The sequence below is a fragment of the Caenorhabditis remanei genome, chromosome X (genome assembly GCF_010183535.1).
Source record: "Caenorhabditis remanei strain PX506 chromosome X, whole genome shotgun sequence".
Taxonomy (NCBI): domain Eukaryota; kingdom Metazoa; phylum Nematoda; class Chromadorea; order Rhabditida; family Rhabditidae; genus Caenorhabditis; species Caenorhabditis remanei.
In genome coordinates this window covers 18,233,663-18,256,329 of record NC_071333.1, presented here as the reverse complement: position 1 = coordinate 18,256,329, position 22,667 = coordinate 18,233,663, and the positions used below count along the sequence as shown (strand labels likewise).

At 40.0% G+C, this 22,667-nt stretch overlaps 5 protein-coding genes across 5 annotated transcripts; 3 read left to right on the top strand and 2 right to left on the bottom strand.

Moving 5' to 3' along the window:
• Window positions 1-444: 444 nt before the first annotated feature.
• On the bottom strand, window positions 445-2,290 carry GCK72_025685 (uncharacterized protein; the record flags this gene model as incomplete). The annotated part of the gene is made up of 4 exons (XM_003106123.2): window positions 445-625; window positions 710-837; window positions 1,369-2,053; window positions 2,211-2,290. 4 exons carry the CDS (start codon window positions 2,288-2,290, stop codon window positions 445-447), a joined length of 1,074 nt encoding a protein of 357 aa, XP_003106171.2.
• An 802-nt stretch (window positions 2,291-3,092) lies between these two features.
• Window positions 3,093-3,819, bottom strand: GCK72_025684 (uncharacterized protein; the record flags this gene model as incomplete). The annotated part of the gene is made up of 3 exons (XM_003106164.2): window positions 3,093-3,299; window positions 3,536-3,628; window positions 3,673-3,819. The coding sequence occupies 3 exons, from the start codon at window positions 3,817-3,819 to the stop codon at window positions 3,093-3,095; spliced, it is 447 nt and encodes a 148-aa protein (XP_003106212.2).
• Window positions 3,820-6,744: 2,925 nt separating this feature from the next.
• GCK72_025683 (uncharacterized protein) lies at window positions 6,745-8,411 on the top strand (the record flags this gene model as incomplete). The annotated part of the gene is made up of 4 exons (XM_003106287.2): window positions 6,745-6,819; window positions 6,866-6,973; window positions 7,032-7,179; window positions 7,669-8,411. 4 exons carry the CDS (start codon window positions 6,745-6,747, stop codon window positions 8,409-8,411), a joined length of 1,074 nt encoding a protein of 357 aa, XP_003106335.2.
• Window positions 8,412-9,284: 873 nt separating this feature from the next.
• On the top strand, window positions 9,285-11,336 carry GCK72_025682 (uncharacterized protein; the record flags this gene model as incomplete). The annotated part of the gene is made up of 4 exons (XM_003106241.2): window positions 9,285-9,314; window positions 9,408-9,494; window positions 9,544-10,321; window positions 10,717-11,336. The coding sequence occupies 4 exons, from the start codon at window positions 9,285-9,287 to the stop codon at window positions 11,334-11,336; spliced, it is 1,515 nt and encodes a 504-aa protein (XP_003106289.2).
• A 708-nt stretch (window positions 11,337-12,044) lies between these two features.
• GCK72_025681 (uncharacterized protein) lies at window positions 12,045-15,008 on the top strand (the record flags this gene model as incomplete). Its single annotated transcript, XM_003106104.2, has 7 exons — window positions 12,045-12,083; window positions 12,132-12,333; window positions 12,378-12,991; window positions 13,039-13,174; window positions 13,550-14,166; window positions 14,219-14,360; window positions 14,407-15,008. The coding sequence occupies 7 exons, from the start codon at window positions 12,045-12,047 to the stop codon at window positions 15,006-15,008; spliced, it is 2,352 nt and encodes a 783-aa protein (XP_003106152.2).
• Window positions 15,009-22,667: the final 7,659 nt, after the last annotated feature.

The following is a 22,667-nucleotide window of genomic DNA, read 5'->3' as shown; positions in this document are numbered from 1 at the left end:
AGTATTCTCTTCAAAATGCTGCACTTGCTGAAGCTCAATGCTCATTCCGTTGAAAAGCAGGGATATTATATTCATTGGCTATAGAAATAAATCGCAACATTTCATATTTTGGCACACCGCTGCTTTTTTAATAACCAAAGTTTTCTCCAACCAGCGCAATATTGCGAAACTGACTCTAACATTTTTAAGGGCAACTATTCAGAGAACTTACTTTTCTAAAGAGGGAAACACCAACACAACATTTTTAGACATTCCTAGACATTGAAAATTGCGAAAAATTTATTTTGAGACTCCTCTTCACACAAGCTTTCAGACAGAGCGCTCCTCCCAGTTTTTTTTTCAGCAAAACTGTCCAGACAACAACAAAAAACAATGGTAGAACAACAAGGAACAAAAATAAGTTTGTTTACTTCTTATATGAAAAATAATTTATTAATTAAACAGTTATCGATTGGCAAGAGTCGGTTCGAAGGTATAGCCAGTGTAGAATTTCATACTGTCATCAACATATGAATCCGTTCTGCAAACCCTTCCAGTGATCGCATGTTCCATAAACAATACTAGAAGCACATTATTTCTGGTTGCTAGATTGAAAGCTTGGCTGTGTTGGATGAGGGAATCCTGCCTGAAAATTGAATTGCATTTTTTTGAATTTCAAGTAATCGGGAATCTTGGGAAAATTCTCAGTCTAAATAATATTGAAACCTACCAGGGTGTCCGAATGATATTAATAGCAATTTGGACATGACCAGCATCGAGAATTCTCGCGTAATTGATAGGTGCATCTGATTCAACATAGAAGTATGAACCATGTGGAGGGTTTCTGGCGATGTAATTCTGAAAATAGATCAATTTATATTTGAAAATCGATTTATGTTTATTGATAAGTAATCCCTATGAGAAAATCTTACAAGGGAAGTCTTTAGAGATGCGACTTTTGGTACTTTCGACTACGCGGGGTCCATTTACGCCGTCAAAACCGGCCTGATGTCTCTGCGAGCTGAGTTTTGAGCTCTCAAACTTTTCGATTGGTTTTTACATGGAATTGAAAATCGGCCGCATATACGCCAACGCGCGATTCCATATGTGTTCTTCCGCGGGTGCGCTTGTGCTGGTACATTAAAAACAACAAAAAAAAACTTTGCGTATACTATTTGCCGATTTGGAATTCCATGTGCAATAGCATAACCATGTGAAAAGTTTGAGAGCTCATAACTTAGCTCGCCAAGACATTCAGCCGGTTTTAATGGCAGAAATGGATTTCAGGTAGTCGAAAATACCTATGACCAAGTTTATAGATTGTTTGAAAGCCGCATCTCCAAAAATTTCCCTTGTCAGTCAAAATAGCCGGGAGACAATTTCACTCACCTGAATAACATTCCATGCCTCAAGCGGTAACCTAAAATCGGTTTTAGTCCAGAACGTTTCCACGTGGGAGAAGCATCTCACTGGAATTTCAGTTTTCTCTTCGACATACAAGGACTGCGCGTTGTTCCATTGTGACATATTTGTCAATTCCCTGACTTGGTTTTGATTCAATGTGATATGCTTGATTCTGAGATGCTGCAAATAATGTGGATCCAATTTGCTTATTAAGTAGAGCATTGTCTGTCCGGAAATCACAAAATTGGTGTAGAAACAGTGGGCTTTGAGCGTCCACTCTGGCTTCATTCTATTCAATTGCCCCACAAGCTTCCGGCTCAAGAGTTCAGCTCTCTCTGGATTAATCCCTTCTGCAAATTGGAAATCAACTTTGTCAAATGAAGCGTCGACGTGTTGGATAGCCTGAGCAAAATCTCGAACCGCATAATCCAAATCAGCGCTCACGATTCCAGGGAAAACTTTCTTTATCGGACCATCTCCTAGTTTTGCGGTGTATTCGATTATCATCGGCCGGGTGTCTTGTGGATGGACGTGGAAATACTCTATTTTTTCGGGGCCGATAAAGAAGACAATTGAACGTTGGTACACCGTCAAAGCCAACCGTCTTGTGTTGATCGGCACCAAGTCTACCATGGTGTAGTCTGCAACGGAGCATTTTTTGAGTGCACATCTGGAAAATGCAATTTATTTAATGATATATTAATTGAAATTGCGAAATCATGGGGTTTGTCTATAAAAACAGATTGAGATGATAAAATTCATGAGAAAGCAAAAACCAGAAAAACTTTTTTTTGCCCGTTTTAGAGTCTCGACTAAAAACCGCTTACCTCGATTTGAAATCCAACACCTTAACGACACTCTCCTTGAACTTGTCAGGCAGTCCTTTCCACGTTGCGTCAATTTCCATCTGAAATTAAGTTTCAATGATTCCTGAAGCTAGAACAATGAATAAATAATACGAGCAAGAGTACATGAAAAAATCTAAAAGCTTGGATTTTCTAAAATATTTATTTGCAGCTTCAAAAAGTCATAGAATTTTATAACAACAGATAAACTATGTATTACAGAAAATTGATATTTTCCTTTTCTGTTTTTTTCCACCTGAATTGAATTCGTTCAGCTTCTGTGACTCAAACAAGAAGCCGGAGCTGACGACGGTGTCGTTGCGAGACCAGCATTTTGCTCGTCGTTTACGATGCATTGGTACATTTGCGTGTATGTGTGTATGCAGACAATCAACAGATGTATTGCACTGTTTAGCCAATTCCACATATTTATCCCAAAATCCTTGTGATTTCAAGCCAAAATTCTATTTTAAATAGAATTTTGAGTAGAAATCCCAGTCAACTTTCCGGATATTTTAATATTCTCAAGAAAAAAGTAATATTTTGGAGGAAACGCTCTGAGTCAAAGTTAATGGTGAGTTTTCAATTTTTCCAGCAAGTAACAGTGAATTGCCGATCGATTCATTGATTCCGACTACAAAAAATCTGAAAGAAGATTTTCCCTTAGTTCCGTCGTATTCCGTATCTTATCATCCGTTGGTCGACTAAATGTTCATCTCCCTCAGTTCATAATGGGTACACTGTCAGACAGTGTACCTGATAAGAGAACAATTTGAGAACTAAAACTTTATATCAGCCGTTACAAAAGGAATCTGCCATCGCGAGAGGAAAACGAACAATAAAGACAGAAATCGATAAATTAGATTAATGCGCTGCCTCTTCCTCCTCCTTGAACGTGTTGTACTGCTCCTCGCTCAGAAGCTCCTTCAATTGATCGACACTCTTAAGCTCGACTTTGTACAGCCATCCCTTCTCCAATGGACTCTTGTTGATAATTCCTGGCTCATTTTCCAGCTTCGTATTCTTCTCGAGCACTTTGCCACTGACTGGTGCATAGATGTCCGATGCGGCCTAAAGAAAGATTAGGGTTAAAAAAGAACGAGTCTTCGAAGAAATGGCGAAAATTGATATATCTTTTTTGCAAGACGTAATTCAAAAAAAAAGATAGCGTCTCAGGGTGATAGAAATCTTTTTTTTTTTATTCTGATGGCGTAGAATCTCTAGAAATTGCTAGCGAAGACTGTCTTTACTCTATTTACCAGTCTAACCACTCTGCTAAATTAGTTTAGAATTCACTAGAAACTTACCTTCACACTCTCCACAGCTCCTGTTGACTCTCCCTTTTCGATCTCAGCTCCTGCTTCCGGAAGCTCAATGAAGACAACATCTCCCAGTTGCTCCTGAAGACAACTATTACAAACTATACCGTGCTTTGTTTACTTACCGTAGCAAAATCGGTGATTCCAACTGTTCCGACAGACTTGTCGACTGTGATCCATTCGTGTTTCTTGGTGTAGTACCGTCCGGAGGAAGCAAATCGAACTGCAGTTCTAGCGGTGGCAGCTGGAATCAGACGGTTGAGGAAGCTCATTTCTGGAAGATGAATTAAAAATTTAGAGGATCAGACGTGCAAATGCAGTAATCGAATCGAAAGGTTCATTCTTTCTCTATCAGCTACAGAGACACTACTCTGCAAACATACAAAAGTGGCGTTGAAGAAGGGTTTTTCTCGAAAGATATCAGAGTAATGACTGCGATGGAGGCGAGTGAGATGATAACGACGTGATTGTTGTACTTTCCACCGACGAGGCGTACATAAAATCAAACGATTGATACGCGGGTATCTAGAAAATCGATTGAGAGGCTGCAAATCGATTGTGAAGGCTCGACCTAGGTGGAGAGAAAAAGGAAGTTCAGATTTTTGGTGTGAAACATTCGACAATAAATTTTCTATGCTCTCATCTTGAAATATCAATTTGGAAGAGAACTCAGTGCTTGACTGATTAGCATTGTTAGCTTTACTTCTTTGTAGAAATTTAGTATTCTCACGTCCCCTGCTTCCTTTTCAGTTTTCATTCAAAAAAATGTCGAAAAAGAGAGAACCAATCGGACGCCCATTCCTTCTCAATTTCCTTTTCAGTTCCAATTTCAGACCACTCTCTCCATTTCATAGATATCATTTTGCCCCTAATGTTGTCATTGTATCATTCCGGTCATCACCGGTTTATGTCTCTGACTTCTTTTCACTCTCTCATCGTGATGTGTGTTCCTCTTCTTGACTGATTTCATGGTGACACACCCCCTGCACAAAGTGTTCATTAACTGATAGTTACTTCTCGGACTGTATTCAAAATATGAACTTTGGCCCATGCCCAGATAAGGTTCGTTAGATAGAATGGAATGTGTCGTCTCACTGTCTTTCGAAGTGGTTTTAAATTGGCTGAAATTGTAAGAATAAGTAGTTTTTTCAACTACTCCCTTCCGTAATTCAAACGTCGCCTCGCCTTTCCTCATTTACCAAATATCCAATTGAAAAAAAAACTGATGGTATCGCTGATGTACCGCCTCAAGGCAGACAACGGAAAGCAGCAAATTTCCGTTGACAACGTCATTCGTTTTCGAAATCGATAGAGCGCCGTGTGTTCCTCGCCTAAGGTAGCAATTCTCTTGTGTCGCTCTGGCAGATACCCTCCGCTCCACTCATCTACCTCTCCTAGGCAACGGGGGCTCTTGCGAGATAATCCTTTCGTGCGCACTCGAGCTCGAACAACCTGCGAATTGTTCTCATTTGTTTCTGCGTCGTATCCGTGAGTTTTTGTATTTGGTCTTCCTCATATTCGTAATGAAGTCCAGACTTGTGAAATCTCGGCCTGGCCTGGAGTCAAAAATGTGCACAATTTTTTGAAAATTTTGTCAAAACTAGTCAAAAATCCCATATACGCTTGAGTTTTTATCGATTGTTGAAAACATAGTTTAAAATTAGAAAAATGTCAAATCGACTCGGCCCGGCCTGTCGCAAGTCTGATAACGTCGTCTTTATGGTCTCTACAATTTAACACTTATTAATGAATATCGGTTCTCGGACGTACTCCCACACTAAACTCTTATAATCCAATCAACTGAACACGAAGAGCTCTGAATGAACATTCAACATATCCTTCTTCCGTTTTTCTACAACCTCAGCAACTATGAAAATCGATCTCGCCGAGGAGTCCTAAGCTAATCCCTTCTCAGCTTCCTTTTTTCCGCCTCGAATCAATAAGGTGCAGCGCCCGGACTCTTGTCTTCCCCATATGAGCATCAGTTCATGCATTCTAACTTTTTTCTTCTTGCCCTGTCTTCGTTGAAAGTGAAACTGGTCTACTCTGATTTCTTTTCCACCTCTGATGTGAATGTGTGTAGTCAAAAGATACCATGGAGACCACATTCTTCTTCGGGCTAACTTGATTATAGCTCTGTCTGCTATTCTAGCTACCTACACGACAGGATATGGGATGTGGGCTGTCTCGGGATAGACGAAGCAAGGTTTGTTTAGTATAGTCAAACTGTTGTTCTTGTCTATTTGTAACTTTGGATTATGAAAAATCGAAATTATTCAAAATTTACTGATTTGTGTTGCTTCGGTTCTGCTGTGAAGCTGTTACCTTCTAAATCTGATAAAAAAATTATATGTAGGCCATTTTGGTGCCTATTGTTTGTGCCTATTGTTATCTCTTTTTCTAACATTAATCGATAAGATACATCGTTCTTCACACTCACACGTTTCACATTTTCTATAGGCTTTATTTTTCGAGTTCAGTTGCCAATTTTATCAATTTGACACAAAAAATGCAGCCCGCAATGTCTGGCTTCTCTAGGGTGCTGTTCAAGCAAAGGACTTCATGACGGCATCACCTCCGTGCCCTCTCTCACTCTGTTCGTCTGGTGCCTCCGACGCTTTCACTTTTGTGATCTTTTTAGGAAAGATTAAATGTGGAATTATTCTCGAGTCACTTCTTTTTTTGCGACTAGCATTAAATTGGCTTCAATTTTAATATAATCTAGCAAGAAAAGACTTGATTGTCATTCTAAGAGAGTTTTTGTTCGACGTAGTGAAATCTTCCACATAAGATAAAGAATAAGACTCCAAACAAATTGAATTTATAACTTTTCTTGAACTGGGTTACTTTTTGCATTGTTACTAACTTTTCAAGCACTAATAACAAATGTGATTTCTTCTTAACCAACACATAATCCTCTTACAACTGATATCTCACTGATTCCAGCGACTGACTTCAAATATTTCGTTTTTTCCTTTCCCAAAAATCCCCCCCCCTTCACCACATTTTCACACGTTCCCCATATCATAAACACTGTTTTCCCATTCTTCGTTTCCCTCTCCCTTTATTTTCATTTTTTCCCAGATAGTCTAACCATTTCTCGCCTCGCCCTTTCTCTTTTCCTTCCTATTTTCTGTTTTCCCTTCTGGAATCTCCCTCACTATTTCATTGATTTTCAGGGCATCATAGCTGCTGTTATGAGTAAGCGTGGGATTGGACCAGGCGAGACACAAGATACGGAGACTGATACTAGATTGGAGGTGGCAAGAAAGGTAGGAACGGAGTTGAGGGTTTAAATAATCTACTGTAAAATTTCAGACGGCTCGTATGAACACCCATGAGAACAGTGATCAAGAGATAGAAATGGATGAACAAGCAGGACCAAGCAACTCACACAGCTGGAAAGGACGACTCAGAAATAGCAAGGTATGTTGAATAGGCACTCATCAAAAATGAAAAATGAAGAAATTGATTTTTGTTTTAGTCTCGTGATATTTCTACTACTGCACCATCCAAAATCTCGTCGAAGGCAGCGGCCAAAGTTTCAAAGGTGCCATCTTCAAGGGCGACATCTTCGGACGGACCATCTACTGCATCAAAGGCTACTTCAACGTCAAGAAACAAGAAAAAGAGTGAGTTATACCTACGAATGAATGAAATTTTTGGAGTCGCGGATTTCAAACAATGTAAAAATTTCGTCATAGGTAGTTTCAACAACGGGGAGTCCGTTCCTGCCATCAAAGCCGACTAAATGTCTCTGCGAGTCGAGTTATGCGCTCTCAAACTTTTCATATAGTTTTTCACACGGAACTCCAAATCTGCTAATACCGTACGCAAAGATTTTCTCATGCATTCAATAAACGAGCACAGGTGAACCACTGGAGAACACAAAAGAAACCGCGTGGTACCGATTTAAAATTCCATATAAAAAAGCCTAGCCATATCAGAAGTTTGAGACCTCATTATTTGGCTCGGAGGGACATTCAGCCTGTTTTAATAGCAAAAACGGACTCCCCGTAGTCGAGAATACCTATAGCCAAGTTTATCGATAGTTTGAAAGCCCCATCTCCGAAGAATTCCTTTTTAAAGGTGTCATTCTCAACAAATAATGCAAATTTCAGAGAACACCCCTGCCAAATCCACAATCGCTCTTAGTAATGAGAAAAAGGATCCAAGTGTGAAGGATCAAAGTGTAGATAACATGGAAATTACAGAAGAAGAGGAGCCAGAGGAGGAACTCGACCCAGAAATGGTCAAAGCGGCCATCGAATGGAACAATCAGAGAGATCGGGAGAGTGACATGGCCGTCTACATGGATAGATTTGAGAAATATGAAGTCGCCTCTATTCTCAAGGAGCATTTCCCAACGAAGGTTCCAGATATTATAACTGAAGGATTCAGCACCAGGAATGTGTCTATTGAAGCACTCGCTTTGGCCAAAGCTCTTATCAACAAAGCCACACTGCTGCACCTCGCTCACCTTCCAAGCTTGAGCGCCAAGTTTCAGAAGCCACCAGCTTGCTCCCCACAAGTCCTTGCCTACTTGACCTATCTATCAGCTAAAATTGCTGAACCATCACTATCACCAAAACACTTGGAGGAAACCATGAAGCTATTCAGTGATTTCGAGCCTACATATGGTCCTTTGGTTCTGTTGGACATTCTACAGGATGAGATTGGTCACCTTCGGTTTATCACTGAAGAGGAGTTGAAGAAACGTGAGATACCCAAGGAGGACATTCCCGAGATGTTATTTGATGACTTGCTCCGTTTCAAGGATGTCCTGGAGACCGATTGCAAGGTGTTCCTAGTGTTGTTCCTTGGACCAAGTGCTTATAACTCTCAAGATATTGTTGAGGAGTAAAACATCGATCAATTTATTTCTGATTACTATTATTTCCATCAAACTATTTTTCTCTCTCTCTCTCATTTCATAATTAACTTGGGCCTCCTCATTCCTCTCCATCACTTCATATTTTTGTAAAATGATCTATCTCTTCTCAACTTTATTGCCTTAATCAGTATGACTCACTCAAATCATTTCGGTTGACTTAAACTAGTTTTTTAAAACATTTCTGAAATGCTGCAACATGTTTTTCCACCATGACTTGATCACAAAATTTCCTAGATCATTATTCTCTCCTTAGAATATCAAATTTTTTGATGAAATTGGAAGTTCACATTCATCTTCATTTTTACTAACATTACTTCCTATCGTTTTCGTACACTTTTTACTTTTTCCTATCTTGATATCAACCAATTACAGAAACATTATTAATAGTTCCCATTAAATCCCTAACCTGTTTTTCTATGTCGCAATCCTATTCATTTCTAAGTTGTGTTTTCTCTCGATTCTAAACAATCAAGAACACCGGTTCACTTTTCCCATTTCTCCTGGTGGAACTTTTTCCCGCGTTCCGTTCCAAAAATGATTTCTTCCAATTGAATTCTCATCATTCTATTTTTTGCACACTTGCTCTGCTCTTAGTTCGAAAATTCCATACGTCACAATTTTGAATACTACATAACCTATTTCCATATATTGATTTTTGCATCGGCTATATTTGAATAAAAACTTTTATTTGGTATATTAATTAATTAATTAATTTTTTTGAAGTTGTTTTTAGCAATTGTTATATCTATGTTTTATTGATTTTTGAAAGTTAACTTAAAAAACTCAACTTAAAACACCTTTCCAGTTTATCGGGTTGGCCATTTGATACTTCGGATATGAAGGATGCCGAATATCGGTGGCAAAAATGATAAAGTAAGTTTAAATTTCCACCGAACTGGTCGAAATTATTGAAAAGGAAGAAAGCTGCTCCTAAATTATAGATTACAAAAATTATAAACTTTGCAGAACACAAAAAAGAAAAACCCCTCTGTCTCAAAGTCAACACAAGCTCTGCCTCCGTCAATGTCGGAATCCAAGAGCCCAACAGGAGTGGTAAGAAAGACAGAACGTTATTCGAGGCAAAACATTGCTTTTATTTCAGAATAATGACAACACCAGGAAAAAGAAAAACAAGAAAAAACCGACAGCAACAACAGAATCGAATTTCAACTCGTCAATTGAACCAACAGCAACATCTGCTTCAGGAAGATTTGTGAAGAATACGAATGCGAACAAAACGATGACATCAAAGATAGAGAGCCCTCCCAGCAACACAGAACATCAGCTGTCAGCATCTGCAAAGCAGAAAATGGGACTCACTGGAAACGAAACATTGGGAGAGCTCGTCGCCACTCTTCAAAGACATTTCATAAATCCAAAACCTACTATTCCACGAAGACCTCAACCCAAATTCACTGTAACAGCTGAGATGAGGCAAAAAATTGCTCTGCTGGATACAGAACAACCGGAATGCGTTGAGCTGTCATCAGATGAGGAAGGAAGAGCGACCAACACCAACTCACCGTCCACCTCCTCAAAAACGAAACCTGAAAAGTTGAAATCCCGAGACCCGTCGTCTGATATAGAGGATCCGGACCGATATTCTCCGTCCCAGCCTCTTGACCTTCCGGAGGTTGACGTTGTTTTGAATGACAGTGATGACGGAAGAGAGTCACCGGAGAGCCCAGTGTATTCGGACGAGGAGCAGGAAGAGGATAAGGAAGAGTCACCGGAGAGCTCAGCTCAATTGAACGAGAGCAAGTCATCAATTGAACAGAAGGAGAATAAAAAAGAGTCACTGGAGACTTCAGCACAGGAAGAAGATAATAAAGTGTCAGCAGTCACACTCAAATTGTTAGCTGTTCTCCCTTCCAATAATGGTAAGCCCATTTCTCCTAATAAGGAAAGTTAATGAATTGTCGAGTTGAGCTTTTTTTTTATAAATTGGACCAAATATACTTTCGTCTCTGCAGATTGTATAACTTTTTTAAATCTGTGAAATGCTTACGTGAACCAAGTTATGAGCCGTCAAACTTTTACTACTGAAAACTATTTCCGCGTTTACTGAAAAATTGTACTACCTCAGTGCATTTATATTAAGTTTGCCGGTTCATAACATAGTCATTGGCATTTGGCTGATTTTTCTCACAGTTTTGTAATCAGCATGGTCGAAATAATTTATGGTCCAATTTTTAAAAAATTTTCAACTAGACTCGTCATGAACTTCTTTTGTAAAAATTTGTAAGAATTAGTAATAATTTTTCATTTGTTTCAGAAGGAAACGGTCACTCGCTTGAGCATATCATCAAAATTATGGACCACGACAAATACCAACTACTTCCACCTGATCACCAAGCGATATGCAGAATGGCTATTGCAAAAGGAGTTGAGGGAACATTTATCGGTGAAGTGTTCTGCAACCGTGACCTATTGCAAGTTGCTGCAAGGTCCATCTTCCAATCACTGTATCCTGAAGAGCATTCGGAGGAGAAGGAGAATTTCAAGTATTTGACTTACGCGATGGGAATGTCGAAGCGAGATTTTCTTGGTGACTACAACCTAACTCTTCTGGAACAAGCATATGAACTTATCATAAATCATGGAGGAAAAGGAGAGGCAACAACTGATTTGGAGGAAATAATAGATTTTTATAAGTATTCCGGTGGAAAATACTGGACGTATGACATGTATGAAAAAGGGATTTTCGATATTTACCAAATGTTGGGAAAAGATAACAACGCAATTGATGAAGTATTCAAGAAGCACGGACAACAATTGCCTCCGGCTGTCGAGTATGCTTTGAAAGGCTACAAGTTGCTGGAGACTAATGGCGGACCGCAGATGCAGTACCAATGCAAACCTATCATGGAGTTTCAATGGACTGAGCGTGGCTAAATAATATTCTGCAATCTTTCTATTTTGTGAATTCATTCTCATTTTAGTTTAGCACAGTTTCCAATATTTTGATATACTACACATTGCTAAGTTTTTCATTTCCATTTCCAAAACATAATGTTCTCGCCATTTTTTCTAAAACTGTATAGACTTGTAACATAATTGCTTAGAAAAAAACATTTTGAATCTTATTGTACAGTAGTCCCTAATATTTACTAGAAAGATTTACCACTTTTCATATTGCCTAAGATTTTCGTTAATAGCCCAGTTTAATAGCTCATCCCATTTTTTATATTTGCAACTCGGTTTTCTATGGTATTTTATCCCTGCATTTTCAATAATTCCAAGAATCTGTTCTTTCCATTGTTTTCGAGAATAAAAATTACATATTTTTTAAAATCAATATTATTGTGTTTTGTGTTATCATCTTTTTTGAAACAAGTTTGGTCAAGTTTAAGAGCACTTCTCATTTAGGAACTCGGTGTTTCTTTAGTATTTCTTCCTCGCATTTCCGATAATTACAACTATCACAAAATCTGTCATTTTTTACCCCGTTTTTTCTAATAAAAAGCTTATACCTCTGTAAAATTAACACTATTATTATTTGTGCTAACATCTTGTTTGTAACATGTTTTATATCTGCTTCATTATGATTTTAATTGTTCTAATATGCTTTAACTTTCAGACTAATTCCAAGAGTGACAAAAGATGGTCGGCAAGAAACGACCGCGTGATAACACTGACAATGTACGCTTATTGCTAATTTGTTCAGCTAGTCATAGTTATTTTTCCCAGGTTTCATCAAATGGTGCACCTGCCAAAATTCAGCACAAGAAGGATGTACCATCAACTTCTGCAAATCCACCGACCGAGCCAGTCGTGATCGATCTTGTGTCAGATTCAGAGGAGGCCGTTGGGGATCCTGAAGAAGAAAACAATGACGAAACAAACTTTGCCTATTCAGATGTAGTTCAAAAGTTCATCGATTCTCTGCCTGGTAAGCACATCGAAACTCAATTGTATCATATTTTGAAATTTCAGCTAGCGGACCATACACCATTGCAAACATCAATGCAATTGTGAACAAAGAAAAGTATATGAGGACTCCTGAAGAGTTTCGCAAAATTTGTGAGCTAACGATTCCAGATGGAGACCCCCGCTTCAATTACCATAAATTTTCAAAAGAAGTTGTGGTAACAGCAAGGCGTGCGATATACGCTACTTTATATGATGATGATGATTCGCCAACTGAAAAAATGTTCTTCCAAAACTTGGTTTATATGGTCGACGTAAAATCTTTGACGTTACCACCTGACACTGCAGAAGAACACCTCGAACGTGCTCTTTGCATGCTGCGGAAATTTGGAAAACTACCGGAAGCAGAGAACATTATCCTTAAAGAATTGCTGCTTATCCGCAAAACCAGAGAAGACAACCAAAAGTTTTTGGATTATGAAGGAACGATGGACAAATTCAAACTCATCCTGAATGAACTGGATGAAGCTCTTTCTTTGGATGCTGCTCGAGGATTGTTCCAAATGGCAAATGTTCTCCCTCATTTTTGCATGGCACTGCAAGGATGCTGGGCAACTCACGTGAATTTTTGTCTGGCGGGCAAAGAGGAGTTCCCAGATTTTTTTGAAGAAATAGAAAATGTAGGTGCATTTTTTATGATTCATTAAGTTACAAAGCAGTTTTTCAGTATGAAGAGATATCTAAGTTCACGACCAACACTCCTTTGCCACGAGTGCGAAAATCTGCCCAGCTCAAGAAGAAGACAACCGAGACAATCATTCCAATCGACTCTCTAATTGCTTCACTCCTTGCTGACTTTGAGGGTAAGTTACTGAGAACTGTATACAGGATGGCTAATAAGTATACAACGCTCTTTCGAGATGGAAATATGTTAACATTTAGCAAAAAAGATCAAACTAGGAAAGATACGTTGTGAGTTTTTTTTGTTTCGGTCTTGCTAGTGAACAGACATACAATGATAAAACCACTAGTGTGGTGGATGTCGAACGCGATCTGGACTAACGAGAAAGTTTTCACAAACCTTTTTCCTATCATCAAAACCAGAGTCCTCGCCAGAGCATAAATGTATGAGTTTTAATGAATAATATTGAAGCACAACAGGAGAAATGTGCCACAAGCTGGACCGCGCTTTACCCAAGCTTCCCACCAGTCTCCCAAGCAAATTATGATACTTTCAGATGATGGAATCATTTCCCTTCCCCATATTGGGTTGTCCATGGACGTGTTGAAATACATGAAACTTCCGAACAAGGCTCGTGAAATGTGGAAACTTGTGATTCCGAAAGATCAGAAGGAGTTTGAGTTTGGTGGACGTAATTTCAAACGAGAATCGCTGGAAATAGTGAGACGCGCCATCTACGCGTCTTTGTGCAAAAAAGAATATCTGAATGAAAAGGAAGACTACAAAAACTTAGTTTTCATGATTGATTTAAAGATTTACGACTACTCGGTAGAAAACTCGATGAGTTTTCTTTCTGATGCTCTCAAACTTCTGCAGTATGTTGGACACATTCCGGAAGCAGAGAATGATATTCTCAATCAAATTTGGACAATCCAATCGAAGAATCTGACCAAGAAAGATCAATCGGAAAATGTTTGCGAAAGAAGCCCGTTAGTTATTCTGGAAAAACTGAAATCAACAACATCGAAAAAAGATGCTGATGATGCGATCTGGGATCTGCAAGAGCTTGTTCTTCCAAGTGTTTTGGCAGCAATCAAAGGAGCATGGATTCTTCACAATAACTCGAATACAAGTACGGACAAGCTTCCGGATTACTTCAGCAAAATAACACAGGTATTGACAGAATTATTCTGATATAAACCTTTATCAGTTAAACTTTTTTCAGAATCCAAAATGGATTATTCGTGATGCCATTTTAATTGAACCATCTGATCAATTTGCATATCTCAGAACGCATTACCCGCGATACAGCAGACCTTACGAGTCATTAATTAATGACTTTATAAATAGTTTGAATAAATCAAACAGTGAGTTGAGAACCTTTGAAATTTGAATGAAGTAACCAAATTTCAGAATTGAAAATGAAGACCATAAAAGAGTTCGATGATTTCATAGACAAAAGGAAACTCATTCAACTTCCACACGGAGTTTATGAGATTTGTCACCGTGCTCGTTGTGATGATGGCTACCTGTTTGAAGGTCATTATTATAACAAGTACGTTGTCAAATGCGCTGCTATGGCAGTATTTTCTCATTTATACCCCGGGAAGTACTTTACTGAAAGAGGATTCTATAGAATGCTGATTTATATGATTTTTGTCCGTCGCGAAGATTTCGAAGCTAGAGGCAGTGTCTTGAATTCTCTTCAAGTCGCTCTGCAGTTGTTGAAGGACTGTGGAGGTCACAAAGATGCTGAACGAGATCTGTGCGAGCAAATGTTTGCGCTTTGGCAAATCAAAGAGAAAGATCTGGGAACATTCGATGATGTGCAGGAGGAAGTGCGCTCAGATCTTGTGAACAAACTGCCCACCAATCCAGAAGGGAGAAATGATGCTGTGAATGAACATTTCAAACATTTTGCACGCAATAAGTTGCCGTCTATCGTTCTCGCTTACCAAGGCCATCATTTGATCAGAAAGAACAAGTTTCTTGCAAAAATTCCTTGGACTGATTAGCTAATCATGATATTTCGTTTTAATTTTTACCAAACTTGCTTTTAAATGTGTTCTTAACCTTTCACACCATAGTCTTATAACCCTTCAGCCATTTCAAATGTATTGCATCAACCCTTTTTTATTTCTAATAATATATTCTTTCCTGTATTGTTATCCTATCTTATAATACTGCCTTCTTACTTTCACTCCGTTTAACGCTTTTCCCTTTTCTCTTTGCATGACTTTCCAACAAATTCTCCGGACACATCGGAAAAGCGCTTAGTATGCATATGCTGTGAGGGGCGACGCGGCCGCGGCGCGGTATGCAGAAAAACCAAATGTTTGCTGTCCTAAAACATCATTCGAAACACGAAATTTCGAGAGGGGAAGTGTTCAATCGAATGTCTATGTGACTTTGACATTTTGTGTTTTATAGTTCATAAGCTTCAAGTTAAGCACAATTTTGCGTATGATAAGGTGCTTAACTGTAGGATTACTGTATCATTCCCCATGTATTTCGAAATTCCACGTCTTTTATTTTCAGTACTTTTTCTGTTTCCAAAAGCTGTTTTCCTCCTATACCACATGCCCGTCCCCCTAACGCAACCAAAACTGATCCTCAAAATTTTTGTTCTCTCTTTCACTTTTCTAAGCGCTGCTCATAGTACCAAGGCGCTGGCTGGCACGGCTCCGTGGCGCTCCACGTCTTCCACTTTTTTCTCAGCGTCTCTCCGTTTACCACGAACACTTGGAAATCAATATGCACGAGAACACCAAAAACTGCTGCTAGAGAGTGTATGAGTGTTGAGAGAATTCGGTGTTTCTGGTATGCATCGCGTTGAATTCTTTGCCAATCTGCCTACCGGCCGCTCTCGGGCATCCCTGCCATGGCTATACGAAATTCAGGAAGAGCGTACGTGCCTTCTCTGAAAGAACACCAAAAAAACTGCTGCTAGAGAGTGTGATGTGTTGATAGACTTTGGTGTTTCTGCCTGCCGGCTTCCTTGCCACAGCGATACGAAATTCGTGGAAAAGTGTGTGTGTGTGTGCCCTTTCTAAAAGATCAATTCCAGAAAAATGTTTATTTTCAATTCATTTTTGATTACATTTGGGTGCGAACGAAGGGAAGGGGAGGGGCATAGAGACTTTAAACAAACAGAAATGATTGCAGTTTCCGATAGCAGCGTTGTATTGCAAGTATTAGGAATGTCGCGTATTGCTAATGAGAAATTTTTTGGGATGAGCAATAGTATCTTTTGACGAAAAACATTGTTTTATGAGTCACATTGTTTTCCTAAAAGTTTCTTTTTTGTTTGTTCCTTTGCTTGCATTCCCTCAGTTTTTTTTTCTCTCGGTCTTCCGATGATTTCATTCCGTTCTATTCTATTTTAAACCATTATTTTGTGTAGTGCCAACTCTTCTCTTCTATTCGTACAACGCTCCCCCTCTCCCCTTGCCACATTTTCTTTTCTTCTTCGAACATCTTTTTCCCCTTCCATTCGCTTTTCTTTCTTCTTTTTTTTCTTTTTTTCCCATTTCTCTCTCCGCCAACGCGTCCCTTGGCCGATCGATAGCTCCTCTGCGCCCTCAGTTTTCCTCCTTTTCCCTCTTTTCTCCCCTCTTTTTTTTCGGCCGAAACGGAGATGCAGTCGTCTTTTGAATTGATGGCTGTGTCCTCTCCCTCCTTCTTCGGTTCTCCCCAATTCCTCATTTCCTCTTCGAATTTTTTTCGAATTTCTCCTCTTTTCTATTTCGCAATATTCTTATATGTGTTCTCTTTGCTTCATCGTTTCGTTTTTTGTATATACCAATGATTGAATAAATAAATTCACAGAATCACCAGTCAGACTTCAACAAAGTCTTCACGAATTTCTCTCTCTATGACGAAATCTTACGTAACTCTGCATTGGCAAGAGACAGAGGTATGATAGAGCAGTAGTCATCCCCGGAGCTCATAATAATCCCCAAATTTCCAGCCCACCACATGATACTGCTGATGTTAGTCATGGCTCCTCCCCCGAAGCTGTTGGATGTGAGATAGCCTCTGCCTCCGCCCAAAAATGGCTTCCGCTATCAGTCGGTCGGCCGGCACACCCATGGCAACGTAGCAGCCGTTGAAATAGAATTGAATTGGAATGATGCGAGATTCTGGTGAGTGATTAGATAGAAACAGATAGACACTTTTTGCTTTCTCTTATCACTCTCTCTCTTCTTAAAAAAGAAAAGGTTCGGCAAGACGAATGCGATCACCTTTTATTGCGTCATATCATAGCGCTGATTCATCTCCATTTTATTTCGAATTGCGAAATCATTCATCTTTTGAAGTCGCATATGGTTTCTGTTTATATTTTAAGAATCGAGGTGCGGCCGCTAGAAAAAAAAGACGCCCATGACTTTCTCAAAATTTTTCAATTTTATTTATAAATGCATTTCATAAAACCTCCCATTATCCCTGCCATTTCAAATTCGAATACTCTCTGTTTTTCCTTCAGAATCCCATTTCCTCGGAAGTCAACATTCATCTCCCGAGTCTCCACCGACATCTGCCGTCAATGCATTCTCGCCAATTTTCGGAAAATTGGAATGGAATGACAATTGCCGGAGACTGCGATCTGAAGTTAGTTCGCGCTTTCTTTTATGGATAATTAGTTGCGATAAGTTGTTGTCGTCTCTCTGTGCAAAGCGATCGCCTAGTTGATTGAGGCTATTTAGATACAATATATGCCTACTGTATAGCGATGAGAACGTCTAATGTTTTCGTGTTTCCCATTTCGAAATTGTGACTTTTTGCTGTAGTTTGTAGGAATTGCGTTAGAATTCATCATTGGTTTCTTTCAAATGATGACATGCTGCAGCGTCATGCTTAGTTGACTCATTGGGGTGCGAGGGGAAAGGTCCGCAACGAAAAGTTTTTAATTTACCTCCTGAGTCGCGTTTCGTGCGCGTCGCGTTTTTTATTAAAGGATATTTGGCATTCAAGCCAACCGCATTTTCGCGAGCCTAACCTTCGCATCCTAGTAATGACTGTGTCCGCGGAAAGCAATTTCTCCGATTAGACCACCGGAGAATAATTTCTTCTTTATTTTTTGAATTTTTTCTTGTCTTATCTCAGCATTAACTTGAGTACTATGCATCTCGTGAACAGTAGCCATCGGCCAACCCCCGGTCACATAGTCTGGATTGATATGTTATCATTACCAGAATGGACTTGTGCATTTCGAAACATGAAAGTTTTGAAGAAGGGCTTCTGAAATTGGGAGACTATAAAAGGAGAGAAAAACGACTTAGAGTTGGGATTCATTTTTCCAGCGAAATGTTGGAATTCGAATCGTTAGAACTCAACAAGTCAAGTTTCACACTCCTGAATTGAAACTTCTAAAATTACTCTAGATTTCTAGAGCGCATTTGGCCCTGGTGGTACTTGAACGATTGGAAACTGTTCTTAAAAGAATGCCAGTATTCAGTTATTGCAAACCTCTGATGAGATCACCAGCTCTCCCAGACGATGTCGTCCAGGAAAAATGAATTTAAAACTCAATTTTATCTTGGGCAACTCAAGCGGACGTCTCTCAAAATCAGAGGAACGCTAGTTGAGTTTGCCGCTTTTCAGAATTCTGAAAACATAAGAATTCTCAAACGCGGCAATCTCAGAGACGTCAGACTTTTGTCTGATTTCGATTCTCTTCATGTCGGAGACTCAGATCTCTCGGACAAGCTATCATACAGTCTGCATGTATGATAGTATAAGATGTGCCACATAACGAACCTGTATGGGCACATGACTAGTTTTTTTCTAGTCCTCAACGCCAGTGTTTATAAAAAACTGCTCTAGTTTTGAGAGGCGTAGGATGTAATGAAAACGGACTGGTCCGACACGCAGATTGAGATAATTCAACGGGATTTGATGTCGATTCTTGGTAATGGGAGACTGAGGTCCCACACATAATAAGCTGGAAAGGTACCTAAGGGAACGTTCCATCTGTTTCACAACACATCATTCTGAGATGATATGTGGTTCAAAAACCGACAAGATTAGTTTTTTTGAACTAATTTCGCTTCAATAGGATTTTTGAAACGATTCTAGCGGTTTCTCCAAGAGGTTGTACGCTCGGTACAACTACGATCAATTATGTTTGCCACCTTTGGGGCTTCATGTTTTTCAAACTATGTTCACTCGTCCATGCTATCCCATTATACGCCTTTTCATTGAACTCATTCGTGGTGAAACGATCAGTGACAAAGAATTCGCTGATAACGAGGACAAACAATTGATAAAATCTACAGACCCCGATGAAAATCAAGAAAAAGGCTTTTAACAAATCTGGAAAATGGGAAGAGGAACATATGAAGGAAAACAGATACAAAAAAGAGATGAAGGCGCTCAACACTGTGAAAACAACACTGTGGAAACTAAAGGGGTGTAAAAACGTCCAAATAAAACCCAGCCCCCACTACCATCACCAGATTTTGCTGCCTTTGGGGCGCAAATCTCAGAGACGTCAGAAAATTTGTCTGGCGTTGTGTAAGGCACACAACACGGTGGACGACCCCAAAAAGTAGCAACATTTTTGTTGATACCTTTGGAATGACCCTCTCACCTTTTTATGGGAAATACCTTTCCGTACAGAGGCACACGCACAGCAGTGACACACTGCCACTACCAGGGGAAGCTGATCTTCTTCTGTTTTCAAGTACCAGTTTGAAGACAGACATACCTTGGAATTTTCAGCGTGATAAAGGTATTAGAACCTCGGGTAGAGGTAGGCCACCACGTAAGGAAGCGAATAAACGGACTCTTATGTGGAAACGAGATGTTCAGCTTAAATTTAGTTGAACGCAAGGTGTCATCCTACAGGCCTACTTTTTGTTTGGTTTTAGTGACCAGATTTTGGATAGCAACTATCCATTTCGATGACAGTGATTGGGCCCGCTGTCATCTTCTCCAATTTTCAAGAAAAATTGGGGGAGTTTAGCCCGGGCAGGAACACACACACGTAGGGACACGCACAGAATCACACGCTCTGTGCGAGGTGTATTAAGATACCAGGTTATGGTATCCAGTCGGTGAGGATTTGACATTAAGTGTCAATAAGAATATCGCCTTAGATGTCAGGTTTCGGGCTCCCTGGCATCTGGACTTAAATAGCCCCGCTTTTTTGTTTGGTTGTTGAGACCAAGTTTTGAACTGAATTTGAAAGGTTCGACAACGGTAGGAACGTTGTCATCTTCTCCAATTTTCAAGTTTTATGAAAATTGGAAGGGTACCGAATACGGTTTGAGCTAGTTCTCATTCACCCTGGGAGATCTTATATATATATGTCGTCCAAGAGTAACAAGTCAGGCCTAATGGAAAATAGTTCTCTATTTTGAAAACACTTTCCAAAGGAAGCCTGCAAAAGAAGCCTGTATTTTTTTGGGCCTAGGGGCAGTAGATGCTCTTACCCTGCCCCTGGGCCACACCAGGCCTACGAGAAACGCATCTTCTCCTTGCAAAGCGAATAGCGAGCCTCTGTGTAAGGTACATTAACCAACCTTTCTCGAATTGCACTAGGATTGGGAGGTATGGCTTACCATGCACCGCCTCACAGTCAAATATTCTTCAGAGGAATATAGCGCGGTAGGAGGTAGGGCTCGCTTTATGTGGAACAATGGAAATGAAAAAACGGCTGCAGGAGATTCTCGTAGATGTGGGACGGCAACCTAAAGAAGAGTATGAGTTCATCACAGAACTTGAAGATTGCCTCCCTATAGGCGGTTTTCATAAGAAAATCGCTCCCTCCTGTCTTTCTCCATCTTGACACACGTTTGTTGCTTTGGAACTCTGGAGAGGTAGAAATCATCCACTCATGGATGATGTCGTCCAAGAGTAACACGTTTGTTGTTACTTTTGGTGCGTAGCAGAGGTTTATCGACGGACTTCAACATCACAGAAGTTCGTTTCCCGAAGTCACTAACAAACAGGTTTAAGAAAAACGGGCGCTGAAGATCCATAGATTTTGCCCCTGATTAGAATACCAGGATATGGTATCCAGTCGGTGAGGATTTGACATACGACGTATCGCCTTAGATGTCAGCTTCCGGGCTCCCTGGAATCTTCAGTTATTCAGCCATGCAAAATATTTGCATGAAGAAGTTAGCACATAGTGTTAATTTTTTATTGGTTGTTAGGACCAATTTTTGGTTTTTGGGCGGACAGTCCCAAAAAGTAGCAACATTTTGTTGTTACAACACTGTGCAAACAGCGTAGTTAAACTAAGAAGGTGTAAGAACGTCCGAATAAGACGCAGCCCCCACTACCATCACCAGAGTTTGCCGTCTTTGGCGCGCAAATCTCAGAGACGTCAGAAAATTTTTCTGGCGTTGTGTAAGGCACACAACACGGTGGACGGCACCAAAAAGTAGCAACAATTTTGTTGCTACTTTGGGAATGGTAGAATGTATTTTTTAAGAGCCTTGAACCTGTTTCAAAATTCGGGTTGAAAGAAGGAAACTAAAAGCGGATGATAGCTCTATGCGGTTTTAGAATTGTCGCTACTGGGTTCTCCCAATCCGACTAAGAAACAATTTGATTGGAGAATTCCTAGGGAGGAACCACACGTCGTTTAAAGGTAGGATAGCGGAAGTCACTGTACGCAGGCACACAGGTGTGAAGCTCCCCTCAGTGCCTCCCACGTAGGTAATGTCGAAAGTAACATTCTGTGGGTAGGCAACCGACTTCAACATAGCAGAAGTTGGTTACCCGAAGTCTCTGACAAACGGGATTTTATTGAGGGGAGCCTGTTCGTTCACATCAAAAACGACTACAATCAGATAGTAGTGTTTCTTCCTCCAAAGAAAACGATGTAGATTTTAAACCGGATTATAAAACGGAAGGAGGACTTAAGGCTCTTAAAAAATACAGAAAGAACATTAAAGAAGGCAAAGCGGTGTTGAAAGTTTAAGGGGCTAGTTCATGCTCGGATAACCCTTTTTTCTTGCAGGGAAAGACCACCAAGTAGGAGCAGAAATATGATATGCTGACGTTTGAACTACTTCGGTAGTGGAAGATATACTACTGCCGAACTTCAGTTCAAAAAATACTCAGCTGAGTTTGGAGTTGTGGAAGGCGAGAAATGTAAAGAGGAGCTATCAATAAGAGTAAGGGAACAACGACATAACGATCCTCACAGTTCCCATAACATTATAAAACAACATCGCGAGAAGCTTGAACAGCGAACTCGGCAGGTCATGCTCCGATAGCAATAGTTGTCGATACAACTACCATCAGCAGATTTTGGTGCCTTAGGGGCTTAGACGTCGTCAGAAATTAGTCTGACGTTGTCTACCAACCACTTGCCTTGGATAGGCTGGTATTAGAACTTCGGGTAGAGGTGGGCCACGTAAGGAGTCGAATAAACAGACTTTTTTTTTGTTTGGTTTTAGTGACCAGATTTTGGATAGAAACGATCCATTTTGATGACAGCGATTGGGCCCGCTGTCATCTTCTCCAATTTTCAAGAAATATTGGGGGAGTGAGATTTTGGATCTCGTATAGCCCGGGCCGGTACGCACACGCACACACGTAGGGACACGCACAAAGCGATGTCATTCAGAATCCCAGATTTTGGAATTCTGGGAGGAGAGACATCATCCATGAGTGGATGATGTCGTCCAAGAGTAACAGGTTTATTGTTACTCAAG